The 19,014-nt window shown below is 40.4% G+C and overlaps 1 protein-coding gene across 5 annotated transcripts in view; it reads left to right on the forward strand.

The window, feature by feature from the left end:
- LOC100690217 (heparan sulfate glucosamine 3-O-sulfotransferase 5) overlaps positions 1 to 19,014 on the forward strand; it is a 91,062-nt gene extending 72,048 nt beyond the window's left edge. For 4 of the 5 annotated variants that reach the window (XM_025899005.1, XM_019346347.2, XM_005457918.3 and 1 more), the window contains 2 exons: positions 15,709 to 15,850; positions 17,173 to 19,012. In XM_025899005.1, coding sequence (XP_025754790.1) covers positions 15,744 to 15,850; positions 17,173 to 18,103 — 1,038 coding nt within the window. In that variant the 5' untranslated portion in view covers positions 15,709 to 15,743 and the 3' untranslated portion in view covers positions 18,104 to 19,012. Of the gene's footprint in view, positions 1 to 15,708; positions 15,851 to 17,172 lie in introns of all 5 variants that reach the window. The other variant, XM_003452983.4, reaches the window with a different exon arrangement.

Genomic DNA, 19,014 nt, shown 5'->3' on the forward strand with positions numbered 1-19,014 from the left:
AATTTTTTGATTACATTCTTGTGTAAAACAAAGAAAGAAATGTGATGGATGAACTGAGTGGATGAGCTGAAAGGGTTAATGTCCTGCTGAGCTGTGCTTCTTGCTGACAGCCTGATGGAGAAATAATCCTGGACAGTGATGATAGGCCTCTGCTGAGAGAGACAGATGAAATTTTAAACACCTACGCGTCTTTATGCAAAGTGGAGCAGAGGGTCTGTCAGAGTAAATCAGAGGGTGCTTGATGGCTGGAAACAGTTAAAAGGCTTTTGCATAAGTGCCGCATGGCCAATTAGCTCTGTGCACATGTCAGCTTCACTGCAGGGCTGCCCCTACACCTACAGCTACCTCTGCTTCCCCCACCTTCCCTCCCTCACCTCATCTTCAACAATCCCCAGGATGTTCACACAGGCTGTCAGACCCAGTTTGTCGAAGGGCATACACATAAAGCATTCACTGCTGATGCCTGACTGAAACTGCACGGTCAGGATGCCCCCAAGGTTGCTGCATTTCAACTCAAGATAAACCAATCAGAGACTGAGTTGATGGTCAAGAAGGTGAATGGCACAAGCTGGTCATTCAGCAGGGAGATATCTCAGCAGTCCCTGCAGTGTTGTCATGACTGAGATTCTCATCACTTACACATTACTCAGCTTTAACCTCGTCCTCCCACCTTATTGTCACTCCTCGATCCCCCGAGGCCTTTGCTAGTCCAGGTATGAATGCCATCACAAGGTTTTTTTTATTGTGAATGGTGCTGGAGTGTTTTTCAGTGGCTGTGGCTTAGGTGGTAGAATCTACCAACCAGATAATTAGTGGATTGATCCCTGGCTCCACTAGGCCATGTGTCAAAGTAACTAATTAACTAATCCTAACCCTTGGGCAAGATTCTGAACCCCAAGTTTCCTGCGATGCATACGATGTAGTGTGTGAGTGTTAGATAAAAATGCTCTGACTATGTGTGACTGGGTGATTTTGTATGGTGACAGTAACTTTAGTGATATTTTAATAACAGGAACCCCAAAAGGTTGATTCTGTTCATCTGGACATAACGTTTTCAGTAGGAGAAACGTTTCGTCACTCATCCAAGTGACTTCTTCAGTCTCAGCTGACTGCAGGTTTCCCCAATCTTATAAATAGTACATTTGCACAATGACTGAAACCAGATCACTGAATGAACAATGGGCTGTGAGGTCAGTTCCTTGATCATTAATATGCAAACTGTCATGACCACTGATCAAATCCCATTGATCAAAGACCATTGTTGATCAACAATGACAGATATCCAGGTTCTGCCACCCACACAGGTACTTTATTGAGTGAGGATCAAAGATGGTGGCTAAATATTGATGGTGTATTGGCAGTATAACTTCACATGTGTCGCTGTCGCCATCACATTTTGATTACTAGCAAGCTAGCTAAGCGCAGTGATGTCTAGTGATCGATACCCTGAAAAAAAGGTGTTTTTTTAATGAGATTGATTGTCCTTGACTTAACTTAACGAAAAGATGATAGGTTACCAACATAGATAATTTAGGATAAATTAAATAATTAAATTAAATAAATAGCTTAAACTGTGCTCCTTTTTGTTTTCTTTATTTTTTTTAACCTTTTTTCAACAAATGCTGCATAGCAACACCTAATCTTGTACTTTCTTTGTTCTAGATACAGTGATCTCTGAATATTATGTCAAACAAAGCAAATTAAGACTAATTTCAAGTTATAACTTTAAAACATGACATCAGGCTTTTTAAATAGCAATAAATATAGCTTTCTTCATCACGAGCTAGCTGGTGTTATCTGTGCTGGTAAAATTCTAGAATAACCCAATAAATTGAATTCCCTTTTTACTTACCATGTTTTATTTCATAGTAGAGGAGAGGTTCAGTGATATCTGATCAGGTCACAGTCTAATTTAAAATGGTCTTTTGTGAAGAATGATGTGGCTTCTTCTAAAGCTTGTCCTCAACCCAACCATTTGGGTATAATTTTGACCCAATATTTGATCAAAGCTACCCAACCTATGAACCGACAAAATTATTCAAGCTGTGGAGTTACTAAAAGAACCCAGCAGATCACCAACCCAACTCCAGAGTCACAACTTTTGGCCTAATATTTGGTCAAACTAACCCAACCGATGACCCTACGGCTTTTACCCAGAAGTCGAGTTATGTGTGTACTTAAAACACATCAACACAGAACTTCCCTTGCTAAATAAATCTGGAGGTAGCTTTGGATAGAGGTACTTTCAGCTGTCAAATCAACAATTTGCAAAGATGTGTCTTCTTCTAGCTTGCTCTTCCTGTACATGTTGTGAACACACTATGGAACTGAATGTCCGAGTACCTGAAGAAAATCAGATGATCTGAAGCTGCAGAGGCAGGCTGCTGTTGAGAGTTCTGGGAACAGAAAGCAAACACAATAGGTGGCATCAGGAGGCCTGCCATCACTATCTTTATGTCTGTCTGTATGCCTGTAGGTCTGCAACCATCCACCAACAGCTCCTTAGTCCTTTCGAAACCAGAAGGTGGACGGTTGTTAGGACACAGCCTCTCCTCTCAGGGGGTTGTTCAGCATCAGCAGGTGCACAGATGCTGTTGAGGCCTCTCAGCTATCAGGTGTTTGTATCTTATGCGATGTAGGTTTCCCCAGAGACGGAGAGAATCCAGAGCCCTTTAGTAACACACACACACACATACACACTTCTGGATATCCCTTTTTACATGCCCTCCACTCACAAATCACAGTGCACTTGGCTCAAAAGATAAAAACAGACTCACTTAATCATGTTACTTGTCAAGTACAGTGATATAGGCAAAGATGTGACGTGAAGCACGCTCGCATGTCAGCCTCAAAATACAAGGCAGTCACAAGCCTGCTACTCAAGCTTAGTAAAGGATGAAATCTGGCACGTGCTAGTCAGCCTCAAGATTAATAGGTTCTAGAAACTGAAAACAGAAAAGCACCTTGATAAACTTAACAACCATGATTTAACCTTTCCTGTACAGTAAAGCTCCAATTCTTGAGACAGTTCTTTCATATGCTTATTTCATTATAAATCCCACTAAAAACCCTGTAGGGTTCAGATCTCAGGTAGCATGATTACAATGATTACAATACATAATTGCATTATTACAATATGGTGATTTTTAACCCAGTTTTAAACCAGTGGTATGATTAATATTCTTTATAATAATTTAATCTCAGGATTAAATGGGACATTTAGGCGACCAACACTTGTGCAAGGTATTCCTGAGGATTGCCAGTAGGGGTGCAAATGAACAGGAAGAAGGGGAGTCTTTGGGAATAAAAAAAAGTAAGCATACTTCAAGTTTGCCTTTTTTTTAATTGAGGGGAATTTTTCACTGTTGAACAAACAGGTAAGCTTCTCATGCTACCTCAGTGTAGAGGCTGAACTAGACCCTTTTAGGTGTCAATTGACAGTGTGTACACATTATCAATTCTTGCACTTCCACCATTTTTTAAGTGAATGTCCATGTTTGTGGAGCAGCTTTGCTGATCTGTCATCATCATCTCTAAAAAAAAGCAAGTTGAAAGCAAAGACATCAGATGATTGGTGGAATTCTTGTTTGGTTTTGCTGGACACAAAAGGAAAGGGTTTGGATTTTTTAAAAGAAAAGATTTCAGGTAGAAAGGCTTAAAGATTATCTTTCATCTACTCACCAGGTACAGTCCAAACACTATTTTAAAGACTGCCACGTAATGAATGTTAAACATGCAGAATGATGCATTCTGTCCATATCATCATACTTCAAAATCTTATCCTTCTGAAGGGTTTGGACTTTTTCTTACTACCACTGGGTCCACATGTATTATAGTGACATGAGGAACTTTGGCCCAGTCTTCTTTGCAGAATTCTTTCAATTGACCCATTGGAGGATTTTTTAGCTGAATGGCCTGTTTAAGGTCATACCAAAGAAACTATCTGATTTGAATTCTGAATTTGAATAGGTCATTTCAGGACACAAACTGATGCCCAGACATGACCTTCTGGAAGAGAGTAAAATTCATGGTTCCACCAGATACCTGTTCAGGTCCCGAAGCAGCAAAGCAGCCCAAGAACATCACACTACCACCAGCGTGTTTGACTAATGGTATGATTTTTTTATGAAATGCTATGTTACCTTTACACCTAATAACTGAAGCCTTCCAAAACGTCCAACTTTTTTCTTGTCAGTCCACAAAAATGTTTTCCCATAAGTCTTGGGGATCATCAAGGTGTTTTTTGGGCAAATGAACCTTTGTGTTCTTTTTGGAGACCACTGCACTCTCCCATGGATGCCATGTTTGCCCAGTCTCTTTCTTACTGTTGAATCATGAATGCTGACCTGACAGTTTTTGAAACAAGTGAGGCTTGTAATTCTTCAGATGCTGTTCTGGGTTCTTTTGTGACCTCCGAGATGAGTAGCTGATGCACTCTTGGAGTAATTTTAGTAGGCTGACCACTCCTACCACTCCTCTGTTCACCACTCACTAAGACCAGGCATGAACCCAGGACCCACTGCACCAGCATAGGATCTGAGAGTGGGTCCAAGGATTTCATCCCAATAACCTGTAGAGATCTGTGCGTCCCTCCATTGATATGCATCTCCAGACCATCACTGGCCCACCATCAAACATGGTGAACAATGTTACAGGCAGCATTACATTCTCCACGGCTTCTACAGATCTTTTCACATCTGTCATAGGTGCTCAGGGTGAACCTGCACTCATCTTTAAAAAGCACGGGCACCAGTAGTGGACCTACTATTCAAATTCCAATCGGGTTCCAGTGTGCCAGGCAGTGAACACAGGGCCCACTAGAGGACGTTGGGCTCTCAGATGACCTTCAAGAAGTCTGCGTTTGGTCAGAGACGGTCACACCGCTGGCATGCCAGAGGTCATTTTGTAGCTTCTTCTCCTGTTTGTCTTCCAGCTGAATGTTTATGATTGCTGTCTTGTTTGAAGGTGACACAGCAGTCCAGCTATACTCCTGCCACGTCAAAACTTGATCTGAAGTTTGATAATTAGCAGCTTATGTTCGAAGATGAACACCAGCATTGCAGCTGTCCAAGGGTTTACATCCAAGGTTGACTTTTCTCACAGCTGGAGAGCATGCAACCAACAGAGCAAATCAGGTTTAGGATTTCGAACAACTGTTAGATTATTGTCAGAAGCTCAAGCAAATTAGAGCTATCTCCTTTGTCAGCAATGGACAGTTTCACCTAGGATCTCAACCTAAAGCCACTGGCCAGTCTAAGAATTTCTCTCAATATCTTAATTTTAACAAATTTCACTGATGTTAGTTTCATGCTTTGCTTTAAAATCGGTATATCTCATTCTCTCTTTTTAGTCGAATAGCAAAACTCGCCATTGACCGTTTTTGATCCAACAGTTATACTCAGCAGAATGTCCAGGTTATCATCATATGAGGACATCAAAACTGTGAAATATTGTTTTTTGAGAACACCTTCCCACAATCCCATTCACTCAGCCAGTTTCTATGAAGCCATATGGGATGCATCATCTGGAATGCTTAAAGAAATTCCTGTATTCTGATAGCATAGCACTTCTCTGCACTCTGCTGTGTATTTGTTCCCAGATATCCTCAACTGTAACATAGTAACAGTTCATAGTAAAATGGTAGCAGTTGCCTCAAAGCACTTTATATTGTAAAGTAAAGACTCCTCTACAATATTAGAAAGAAACCTCAACAGTCATTCGATCCCATATGAGCAAGAAGGTGAAAGGACAAAAGGCAAACTTTTGAGATAGCCAGAGTTTAAGAATTGGTAAGGATTAACCACAGTACTGTTGTATTAAATAGTTGATTTGTACTATTTGCTTCGTGGGAAATAAAAGAAAAAAAAACAAAAGCAAAAGCTAGATATTAAATCTGGGTATCATCTTAATTATTTTGGTCAACAGTGTCAAATGCTGCACTGACATCACTAGTGCTGTTTCTGTGCTAAGATGCGCTCCTGCGAATCCTGACTGAAACTCTTCAAATAAACCACTCCTTTGGAAATGATCAGTTAAGCTGTTTGGAAACAACTCTTTCAAGTAGTTTTGAAGTAATTTGAATATATAATTTCATATATATTCAATATATGAAAATGATCTGAAACATTGTGACATATGTGCAAAAAATGAAAAAATCAGGAACATTCAGTTGTTATTTTACATTTCGCATATCCATAGTTACTTACCGATTTTAGTACTTGTTAAAAGTAATAACCCCTGAGCGGTAACGTTTTCAGTTATAAAATAATTATCCTTGAAGTTAATTTAGATGCTACTCTCCCTGCAGTAGAAACATACTTCCAACCAATGCCTTTGGTTAACTTGGGAAACGTTTTTTAAATCTATCAGATTATAAGAGTTCTGCATTCTGTCCAGACTGGTGTGCTGGTGTGTACTGTATGGTGTGTGTGTGTGTGTGTGTGTGTGTGTGTGTGTGTGTGTGTGTGTGTGTGTGTGTGTGTGTGTTCTTAAAGATGAATACACTCTCCAGGTTATTCAGTTTCAGATATGGGAATTCAGAGATGGTGCAGGCCGATTATATTTTCCAGAGCATATTGGCACATATGCAAATGCATTCATGAGCCTGTGTGTATTTCCTTGCCTTGAAGCTTCTTATAAAATACACATATCACAATGAGGATAAGACGCTGGCAGCGTAGAGTTGGAGACAATGGCATCTGCAGCGACGGGTGATAAATAATGTAAGTGTAATATCACAAAATGGGCGTCTGGTTTGGAAGAGTAGACTTGAGGTCGGAGGAGGGCGGAGCTCAAAGCTGAACAGCAGAATCATTCCCTTGTGCATAAGGCAAAGATCTATAACAATAATAAAGCACACAGTGGTGAATAATTCATCAATGCTCTGCCCTCTCTCTTCATTCCTCACAATGTCCTCAGCTGACTATACTACAGCTGCTGCTGCTGATGTCTGTCTTCATTTAATTTTGGAGAAATTATTTTCACCACCAAAGAGCCAAATCCATCTCGTTAGCTTTGTTTGCATGTTTGAAGAAGCCCATCACAGGCATAACCCATGACTAACGATAGCGCATGGCCCTCAATACACTACATTGGTAACTTCAATTGTTCTGTTACATCTAGCTGGCAAAAAATAGAGTTGTTGTTTTAGTTGGAAGTGTGAGGCCAGGGCTGCCGTGATACATGATACATTACTGATTTGTCCTAGCTAGGTTAAGTGAAATACATGTGAACTGCTCTGAAATTTACTTCTGGTAATTTTCTAAGTATTAGCATAAAGTAACTACTCAGTGAGCCCACTCAATTAACATAATTTATTATTGTAAATTCATTTCAATTTTACCAAAGTATTTGAGAACTGGATGGCTGCTTCATGTTGCCACCCTTACAGATCCAGATTGTCAAACAAGAAATTAATTTTATAGTACGGGGAATTGGCTGATGGAAAACCAGAGGGGAGTATGGATGTACAGCTACCTTTAGATAGTTTTTTTTTTTTTTTAACATCAGTGGTAAACTTATGCATTTGTGGTTCTCAAAAATGATAAACGGAATTACTTCTTTACACTTTTGTGTAGAAATGTTAACTATGTGAGTTAAGTAATAAAATGCTTAAAAGGTTTTTTTAAAAAATGCGGGAAAGTAAAAGTACTGCTTTGTTTTCCCAATAGAAATAGGGCTTTCCCAATAATACAGTACCATTTAACAACACCACTCTGGTCTGTCCTGACATCTGTGGACACTGTAAATAAATTGCACATCAGCTGAGGAGTATTCCTGTCTCCAAGTATGCTTCCTCCATTCCATTAAAAATGGTCTTGGAGAACCAGTTGTTGCTGCCCATTAATTTGGGAAGGGTTATGTGGCCATTTTCAAAAGTCCATCATTCTACAGTGAGAAAGATTATTCACAAGGGGAAGACATTCAAGACATTTGCCAATTTTTACAGGTATGGATATCCCAGCAAATTCCCCCCAAGGTCAGACCATGCAGTGCTCAGAGAAAATGCAAACAATCCAAGATCAACATTTCAGATTCTATAGAGTTCAGTTTGCATGTTAAATGACAGGAGAATTAGAAAATTTAAAAAACAAATATTTAAAGCTATAAAGGTTATTACTGAATGCTATTGCTGCTAAAGGTGGTTCTACAAGCTCCTAAGTTATGAAGCGTAGTTTTTCACACATCGCTTCTGTATTTTGGCTTAGTGTCTGTTAAATAAATAATAACGTGGTGTAATATGTCATGTTTGGTTGTCCGTCTGGTTGTGTTTAAATATTTTAAGATCGAAGAAGAACCAGACGACGTTTTAGTATTTCCTGATACAGAAAACTTTGGAAATGAAATGTAGTGGGTTGTCTTTTTACTATGACTGTAAGTGGGACTGATACCATACTTATTTATCACTATTGTTTTTAGACTGATACTGAACTCAGCTACAACAAAAACAGAGGGGTTTTTTATGTAGATGAGGATAGCAAAAGAAAAAAATTATTGGAAAAGGTTTTTATACCTTGGACATGAAAATAGTCCCACTGTTTGTCAAGTAACTAATGTCCTCTCCATCTAGCTACACAGTCCTTTCCCCTGTTAAAACAACAAAATAAAAGGGTAGAAACTCAGTGTATTATGTAAAGTGGAGAAAATGACATTGACTTGATAGATCTTAGCACGTCCCCATGAATACTCTTCCATCATACCATCCAGCTGTTATTGCTGCTGCCATCCTTCTGAGTCAGTCTCAGAGCCCCACAGTTTGTAGTTAATGTGTGAGACAGGTACACTAAAGGGAGTGCTGTTCTTCACCTAACAGGAGTGTTTTCAGTAATACAAAGAATAAACAGAAAAGGAAGGATTCTAATAAGAGCTCAGCTGCTGTGGTCTATTTTTACGATTGCCTTTGTGTGCTCCTGCAAAAATGAGAACAGTGTGCAGAATATTAGCACAGCACAGCATAGGACCTTTATAAGTAAGCACGTTTTTTTTTGTTGTTGTTGTTGTTTTGCTTTTTCTGCAATGACATCCTAAATAGGCACTTTTTTTAATTCCACATTCTGGTATTTGGAAATTAATTATACTTGTTATCTGGGCTGTAAACAGCAATACTCTTCAGTGTTTTAATTAAACAAAAACAGGCCAGTCAGCATTCTTCTAATCGCTCAGTGTACGTGTGTTTTTTAAGGGTTTACTATTAGAGTTTCTTCAGCCTCTTAGGGTCAGGGTTAGTGCAGTAATGCTGTGAGCTCATGCATGATGGATCACTAATGACACATGTCAGTCAAAACAGTGAAGAGCTGAAGAAAAGGCACAGTCCATGGAAGATTTCGCAGGAAAGCAGGGTGATCAGAGTGAAAAAAGTGATAGAGGATGGTGATCTGTTCAGACTAGATGTTTGCCATCTCCGTCCCCATGAATAACACACATCTTTCAGCTAGCAGTCTTTTTAATTGCCACAAGAATTGTATTTATATGCTTCAACAGACAGTAAAAATGCAATAGTACAAGGGTTTGAACTGAGTTATTAAATTAGTGCCTTTTAGAGATAAAAAGATAATAGAAAAATTAAAACTGATTTTCCTTTAATTTTTTTCCAGAATACTTTTGACAGAAGTGTTAAGTTTAGATTCACATCTCCATAAAAAAAATGGAAATTTAATAACAGCAAATCTGTGAGTGTCACGGTTCTGGGTCATTTTGACCCAGCATTTTCTGTTTTGGTTTTTTTTATTTTATTTACTGTTTTATGATTTAGGCTCTGTAGATGGAGATCAGGGGCAGTACCCCTGGACTGGCAGACCGGGGTGGTGGTCCCCATCTTTAAGAGGGGAGACCGGAGGGTGTGTTCCAACTACAGGGGGATCACACTCCTCAGCCTCCCTGGGAAAGTCTATGCCAGGGTGCTGGAAAGGAGAGTTCGTCCGTTAGTCGAACCTCGGATACAGGAGGAACAATGCGGTTTTCGTCCTGGTCGCGGAACACTGGACCAGCTCTTTATCCTCTCAAGGATACTTGAGGGTGCATGGGAGTTTGCCCAACCAGTCTACATGTGTTTTGTGGACTTGGAGAAGGCATTCGACCGTGTCCCTCGGGGTGTCCTGTGGGAGGTGTTGCGGGAGTATGGGGTGTCTGGCCCATTGCTACGGGCCATTCGATCCCTGTACAACCGTTGCAAGAGTTTGGTTCGCATTGCCGGCAATAAGTCGGACTTGTTCCCGGTGGGTGATGGGCTCCGCCAGGGCTGCCCTTTGTCACCGGTTCTGTTCATAATTTTTATGGACAGGATTTCTAGGCGCAGCCAAGTGGCGGAGGGCTTTCACTTCGGTGGCCTCAGAATCTCATCTCTGCTTTTTGCGGATGATGTGGTTCTGTTGGCTTCATCAGGTGAAGGCCTCCAGCTCGCACTGGAGCAGTTCGCAGCCGAGTGTGAAGCAGCGGGAATGAGGATCAGCACCTCCAAATCTGAGGCCATGGTTCTCAGCCGGAAAAGGGTGGAGTGCCCACTCCGGGTCGGGGATGAGTTCCTGCCCCAAGTGGAGGAGTTCAAGTATCTCGGGGTCTTGTTCGCGAGTGATGGGAGAAGGGAGCCGGAGATCGACAGACGGATTGGTGCTGCGGCTGCAGTGATGCGGACGCTGCACCGGTCCGTCGTGGTGAAGAGGGAGCTGAGTGTAAAAGCGAAGCTCTCAATTTACCGGTCGATCTACGTCCCTACCCTCACCTATGGCCACGAGCTGTGGGTAGTGACCGAAAGAACGAGATCGCGGATACAAGCGGCAGAAATGAACTTCCTCCGAAGGGTGGCTGGCCTCTCCCTTAGAGATAGGGTGAGAAGTTCAGCCATCCGGGAGGGGCTCAGAGTAGAGCCGCTGCTCCTCCACATCGAAAGGAGCCAGTTGAGGTGGTTCGGGCATCTGACAAGGATGCCTCCTGGGCGCCTCCTGGATGAGGTGTTCCGGGCATGTCCCACCGGGAGGAGGCCCCGGGGCAGACCCAGGACACGCTGGAGAGATTATATCTCTCGGCTGGCCTGGGAACGCCTTGGTATTCCCCCGGATAAGCTGGAGGAGGTGGCTGGGGAGAGGGAGGTCTGGGCTTCTCTGCTTAGGCTGCTGCCCCCGCGACCCGGCTCGAATAAAGCGGATGAAGATGGATGGATGGATGGATGGATGGAAAAACCTTGTGGCAATCAGTTCTTAGCAAACTGTGCTAAATTTAACAATGAAAAGCAGGTCTTATTTTACACCTAATATCTGAATGATAATGGCCGCTAGGAAAATTTATTTGGAAAGAGAGGTGGAGATGTTGTCAGAACAAGTGCATAACTGGCACAGCTGGATGGATCAAATCAGCGAGTGTAGTGTTATTTCACAGTGTTTAGAGCTGAGCCCCACATATTTCTACTTTGCAAAAAAACTGGGATTCTACTGAAATAGAAGAACAACAGGACAGAGCTGAATTTAACAGAGCACTAGAGGGAAGACTGTACACAATGAAATCTCTTCCTGACTTTTCCCAGCAGTGCACACACAGAACAACATTCATGCTTCTTTTTCCTTTTACTTCCCTTGATAGGCTCTATTACAAAACATATCTGTAAAAAATATATATATTAATGGGACTATGTTGGTACATTAGACTAATGCTTGAATCCTATAATTTGTTAGAATTAGGATTAGTTAATATGTGCAGTACTCTCAGTCTCTTTCCTTTCTCTTCAGATCCTGACAATTGGACACAACACCAGAGGTTTAACCTGCCGGAGTTAAATCAACCATTTAACTATATTTCCTATTTGACCATCTGTGCCGCTTAACTTCAGTGTTTAATAGAAAATGAGGTCAAAATGCATCAGTACAACATGCTGTCAGTTTAAAGAAAGGATAAATATACACTGTAGTAAAAACCAGCCTACTTTTATGACAGATTTTTTTTTTCTGCTTCCCTCCAGCGTGCGCTCGTGGGGGGTTGCAGTTTGTTTGTCTTTTTAATTTTTTTTACCCACATATGTAAAATACCATTACATATGTGAAAAGCTGCAAACTACAAAGAGCTAAAGTGAAAATGAATTTTAAAAACAATCAAATGTTTCCATTGCAGCCACCACCTCTACTTTTTATGCTGTATTTTTAATCATTGATTATTTTTTTGATGAACTCTCATTGTCTTCCCATCTTTACCCGTTTTACTTGTCAAGCAATCAGCATTTGACTGACACATACAGTTAGGTCCATATATATTTGGACCCTGACACAAATTATTTTTTTACCTGTTTACTGGAACATATAATAATTATAGTTATATTTAGACATGGAGAACGTGTAGACTCCCTGAAAAGCCTTCACACATCCATTCATTCTCTTCTGCTTATCCTTGTCAGGGTTGTGAGGGGTGTGTAGCAGTTCATTATCTGAACTGGTCTGTGTAGCAGTTCATTATCTGAACTGCTACACGCTGTTTCAGAAAGAACCACTAATTATTTAGAAATCAATTTGCTCTGCTTATGGTAGAGTGCTGGTCATGAATTAAATAAACTAGCTCCAACTGTTTGTTGATGAATGTAAAATTATATATAATTTATTTATAAATTTGCCCCACCTGTGGCTGAGAGAGTCACATCTAATGTGGGGATTCTGCATGGTCTACTGCAGAATCTGCGTGTTGATGCACCAACGTGTGTTTGACGAAATCAACTGACTGTGAGTGTCAGTTGAGTAAAGTTTGCCTTATCTGACTGTTTTGTTTCGCTTAATGCACCTTATGGTCCGAAAAATATGGTAACTTCTACCTTCCCTTAGCATGTCCAGAAGTCCACATGGTTAGCATCTTCCTCTGCCTTTTGGGTGTTACCGCAGGTGCCTTTGACAGTGCAAAACATTTCATCTACATTGTTGTGTTTGTTGGGGAGAAAATTTACAAGCATACAGTACAGCACTTTAGAGTCACACTGCTAGCGATCGAAGATTTATGTAAATTTGACAAGCTGTAGCATTCTGTACTGTACAGGAGACACGGCACGGAGGAGATTGATTGACAATGGTCTACAGCTGATCAGGACGCAGAACACAATGTGCTGTAACAAAAAAAAAAAAAAAAAAAAGCATGCAGAATTGCACCCCAAAAAAAAAAAAATCCGCAAAAAGCAAGGCCGCGAAAGGTGAACCATGTTATAGCGAGGGACCACTGTATATGAAGAATTATTATAAAAAATATTTTTAAAAATTCTCTCTGTAGCTGTAGGTTAGGTCCAGATACCTAGAGCTACCAGTGTTCAGGATGTAACTCAGTGACAGAAAGCTGTGTATTCTTATCAATAAATCATAAAGAACTTGCAGTAACTGATGTTCTCTATTTATTACTACAATATAGTATCAGGTAAGAGCTTCTAAATGTTTTTGCAAGTCAAAAGACCTACACTCCAACAGTTTGGACCTTAATATTTAATGGGTTTGATTTTTTTAGTGTTTAGAACAAGCTCATTTGACCTTAGCTAAATATTCTAGCTTTCAGACATTCGCTTATGAGACAAGTGTAGCTTTTGAGCAGGGTGACCATTTTCATTAGCTTTTGGATTATTGGACAAAATATTCTCTGTGGGAAGTAAATATTTTTTATACTTGCATGTTTTATTCAGTGAGATAATATCGACACACTTTCATCCCTTTTATGATTTTTAAAGTGCAGTTGCAAACATTAAAACACTTCCTGAATTCCATAGTCTCGTTTTGCTCTGTGTTACCAATGTGTAAATGATTTTAATACTTGAAACTGTATTTAATCTGTTTTGGGGAAATTAATTCAAATCAAAATGCAAGTATAGACGAGACAATAAAGTCTGTAACCATAACTCTACAACCATGCAAAAAGAAAAATTACACAGTGTTGCGGTCCTGGGTCGGTGACCCAGTGTTTTGTATTTTGAAATTCCTGTGTAGTCTTCTTCTTACACTCTTCTTTGACAGGATGAAACCACCAAACTATTCTCAGAGAGAAAGTATCTGACTCAAAAGTAGAAGAAAGAAAAAACAAGCACTGAGAAAAAATAAAAGCTGGTCCGGTTGGTGAAGCCATTAACTACAGAGCAAAAAAGGAGGGTGGGGAAACAGAAACCTCTGAGTGTACTGAATGCAGATGGGCTGAAATGTTGTTATTATACACAAATAATAGATAAGAGGCTCATTTTAAATCAGTTTATAGTACAAGGGGAAAAAAATCACCTTGATAATATAATCTCAGTTCTTGTTGTTTTGTTTTTTTTTACAAATTACACAATCTGAATTGTGGATTGCTTGGCACTTGGAATGGTCTGTCTTTGCACAAAAAAGTATTAAACTGACTTTTTTCCCCCTTCATTGGAATTGACTGACGTCCCACTTGTTTTAGTGATACAGGCTGTAATGAAAAACATTTCTTTTCTAAATGGGACTCCACAGCCACAGGGCTGGCCCCTGGCTAAGTGGCTTTATTCTCCTGCTTTGTCAGACTGATGAAATTGCAGTTGCTTTGCAGGTCTCCATTCAGAAGTCACTACGAGGCATTATGAGCAAAATGTTTTCCACTCATGGAGGGGTCAAAAGCCATCCGTATTTATTTATGAGGCACTGGAGGACCGCTCTGTCGCGAATGCTGGCCTGTTTTAAGGGCTGGATTAGACTGCACTTTCAGAGGCCCGTTTTTAACAGTGCCTCTGCCTTCTGTATTGAACTGCTATTTCATAATGTAATTTACCTGCTCATGCTGTGCAAAGATTGCAGATGCACAAAGGGTTCAGACACTGAGAGCGAAACAGAAATGGCAGTGAGACCAGTGCTTCTGCACTCCACTGAAAGGATGGAGTGCCCTCTCTTGGCTGAATATGAGATTTTTTTTCAATTTTGAAGGTCAACAGTACAATATGCATCACCATAATGTGACTAAGCTTTTGGGGGGATTTTTTTCTCAACTTCTCTTTGAATGTTTTTACAAATACAGATATGATGTTTAGTTTTAAAGTGAGGACAGACATTAAGGACACTAAGAAGCTAAGAAACATCATTTATTTATTGAGACAGTTGAAATAAAACAGTCACAGTTTCTTAATAAATTCATTATGTAACAGTCGGGATGCAATTATTAAACATTGTTAATTAACAATGGGTCAATTTACAACATGATCGAAAAGCTGAGTTCAGTCATGTGAATTTGTCATTGTAACACATAGAAGGCTCTCCAAGGCTGCTTCTTGGCTTCTCATCAAGCAATAGAAAAACCTTAACAGCAGTGTAGTGTTGCTGAAAAGCTATTTAGACCTCAGGGTAGCTGCAGGACTGGCAGTTATCTGCAGGTTATTCAACAGAAGGACTTCTTTCAGAATATTCACCGTCATGTGGTCGTTCTCAAGAAGTATTGATTAATGAACTGAAACTTGTACATACAGAATTGTTCATTTGGAATGCTGAAGACAATTTTTTAAAACCGTAGCAGTAACTGATCTTTCTCAGCATGCCAGTGTATTCCATTAAATCAGATTCTCAGCTTGTCTGAAATAAATAAATAAATGTAACAAAGTGGTGGTTGGGCAAGCCTTTCCTTTAATGGCAATGCAGCACTTTTCAGCCTTATGTGAGCGCGGCTTAATCACTTGTAAGACTTGAGTGAGTGTGTGTGTTAATAAACATTAGGCTGTCTCTCTTCCCTCGGTGATTAGTGGTTTATGTGCTTGGCTCTCTGCAGGCTGAAGTCACAGTCCTGAAGATTGATGGAGGGCCATGCTATTCAAACAGCAGGCATTGCTGAGACAGAAGCTCTTCGTTTTGGGCAGCCTTGCTATCGGAAGTGTCCTCTATCTCGTGGCCAGGGTTGGGACTTTGGATAGGTAAGTCATGGCGGGTATATTTTAAAACATACATTGCCTTAATTTAAAGTTGCATTGCATTACACTTGCATTACAAGTTTCAGTGTCCTATACTTTTTAAACCAATCACAGTGTATTCCAGAAACATTTCTCTACTTTATAAAATCTTGAATTTATGCATTCATAGACATGCAACTTGGCAATATCTAGTTTTGACAGGTACACATTTAAATCATTTGTGAAGTTCTCCTGACTGAGGCAGATTTTTCTGCTTTACATTAAATGAGAGACATTCTTCCTGAAAGACTAAACTTTGGGCAACATTTCCCCAGAGAAGGAGGCGTAACTGCTATTTACTTAGAAAGACAGAAAAGAGAAAACCTTTTAACAGTTTCAGATGAAAATACAATTCTTTTCCCCATCAATATTAAAAACAATGACCTGGAGCCAATTGACTTCTCTGATATGCTCAGTCTAATCTGTGCAACCTTGTTATGCTTTTGCATATGTACTGGACTTTTACCATCTACTGCGGTTTTTATTTCTCGAGGTGAAATTTTTCCGCTAATAGGTGCCATCAGTTATTATGAAAACAAACAAGTCGTATTTCTGGTATATGCACTGCTGTAGTCATCTTCATTGACTAAAATGTGGTGCTCGCAATTTTGCGTGTTGAAAAGGTGGTGTGGTGTGAGGACTTGGGTATGCATAAGAGAAATAACATTCCAAAGAAATGAATACCATAGTTGATGAGGAACTAACCATGAACCAGTTGAGGGATCTGTTAGACACAGACTGTAAGTAAAATATGAATGCAGCGTTCAAGTCCAAAAAGTGGACACAGTTTCTTAAACCTGCAATCTTATAATGGCCAGCAGGGGGCAGCAGCTTTGGCAGTTCATGGCTGTTTGTGGTTACTACTCGGTGACTGATAAATCACTATACTTCCTTGTTTTAAAAAAGCCTTTTGGTGACAGTGAGAATATTCAGTTCAATACCCCAGAAACAGGACAAACCAGTGGGTGACTTTATGCTTGCTGTGTCCTTGGTGCTAGGACGAGTCTGCTGTGGTGGCTCTAACTTGCAACTCACAGTACTTTAAATATCTGCTGCAAAAGCCTTTGTCTTAACATACCACAGGCTTTTCAGAGGTCTCAGAAGGTCATAGATGTTTCAGGATGTTTCTTTGCATTAGCTTCAGAGAATTGTTCCATTAATAATAAGTTTTACATTCAAGTAGCTTATTTAGTCAAGATTGAAGTGATAAATGTATTCTATGAGCGATAAAATTGCTTATAGAATGAGATACAAAATAAGATACATGTGTTCTTTTTGTCTTTCAGGCTACAGCCCATTTGCCCAGTTGACAGCAGACTGCCCACCCCTGAACCAGAGCAAATTCCTCTCCGCACTCTGCAGTTTAAGCGTGGCCTCCTACATGAAATCCGTAAGGGCAATGCCACCAAAGAGCAAATTCGCCTGCACAACCTGGTCCAGCAACTGCCTCAGGCCATTATCATCGGGGTGCGAAAAGGTGGCACCCGTGCCCTGCTGGAAATGCTCAACCTGCATCCAGCAGTTGTCAAGGCTTCACAAGAGATCCACTTCTTTGACAATGACCAAAATTACGCTCGTGGCATCGACTGGTACAGGGGGAAAATGCCCTTCTCCTTCCCTCAACAGATCACCATTGAAAAGAGCCCTGCTTACTTCATCACAGAGGAAGTCCCTGAACGGATATTCAAGATGAACTCTTCCATCAAGCTGCTAATCATCGTGCGCGAGCCTACCACCAGAGCTGTGTCAGACTATACCCAAGTGCTGGAGGGCAAGGAGCGCAAAAACAAGACCTACCACAAGTTTGAGAAGCTGGTCATTGACACCAACACCTGCGAGGTGAACACGAAATACAAAGCAGTCCGGACCAGCATCTACACCAAACATTTGGAGCGTTGGTTGAAGTACTTTCCCGTGGAGCAGTTTCACATTGTGGATGGAGATCGCCTTATTACAGACCCGCTGCCAGAGCTGCAGCTTGTTGAGCGCTTCCTTAACCTCCCCTCCAGGATCAGCCAGTATAACCTGTACTTCAATGCCACCAGGGGATTTTACTGTCTGCGATTTAACATTGTCTTTAACAAGTGCCTGGCAGGCAGCAAGGGCCGCACCCATCCGGAGGTGGACCCATCAGTAGTGACTAAACTGCAAAAATTCTTTCATCCCTTCAATCAGAAGTTTTACCAGATCACTGGTAGGACATTCAACTGGCCATGATGAGCTCAAACTCCTCTGATGAGATTCTCTGAATTGGTGTTTATTTAAAAATGCCAAATTCTGGGACCTCAAAAGACATTAATAGCACTTTGATGGCATTTAATACCAGGATGACAGTGTGACCAAATATAAAAGGAACTTGATGTAAATTTGTTTTCAAACGTGTGAAAGAAAAAAAGAACAAAATAGTTCCATGGTTTGACTAAAAGCTGCAGTTCAAAGCACTTGATCTTGCAAATGAACTCACCTGTCTGTCAATGTTTTCCCCATGTAGAGAAAAAAAACAGTGCTGAGCTGTGTGATTAACTAAAGAGATTATTTTTAAGAGACTATCAAACACTGACATTCATGCTGTTAAGATAAGCTATAAGTGTGATGCTTTTTTTCATGAAAAAACACCTTCAAAACCGAACAGAAAATGTTCATCATTCCTTATTGTGGTGTTTACCTGGCCAAAACTGCATGTGAAATCCAGTTGCCGGTATAACACAGTAGTCTTTTGTGTTTGCTCATTGTGTTTTATTTAACGCCCGCTGTGATCAGTCCTTTAGAAGGTGGCCTCCTTTAGTTTTTAACATAGTACCTAGTCTGTAGAACAGACTGGCTTATCAGAATAGGTATAAGTGTTGCAAGCTTGGCTGTCACCATGTCCAAAACCTTTAAAGCATTTAAGACTTGAGCTTGTGTTATTAAATGTAAGTATGCTGTTCTTTTCCCCTTTCTCAGCTTTCTCATTGGGTTACCAACACTTAGTGGAGAAAAGAAGGTGTCCTCTGATGATTCATGTCAAACCAGCTGTTTGTTCTATGCTGATTTTTTTTTTTTAAAAAGAAGTCTGTTCTGTGCAAATATTCATTCTGTATCATAAGTGTGTTGTTAAATTAATAGAATGTGTAAACATTTGTGAGAGG

This window comes from Oreochromis niloticus, linkage group LG15, assembly GCF_001858045.2.
Source record: "Oreochromis niloticus isolate F11D_XX linkage group LG15, O_niloticus_UMD_NMBU, whole genome shotgun sequence".
NCBI classification, from domain to species: Eukaryota; Metazoa; Chordata; class Actinopteri; order Cichliformes; family Cichlidae; genus Oreochromis; species Oreochromis niloticus.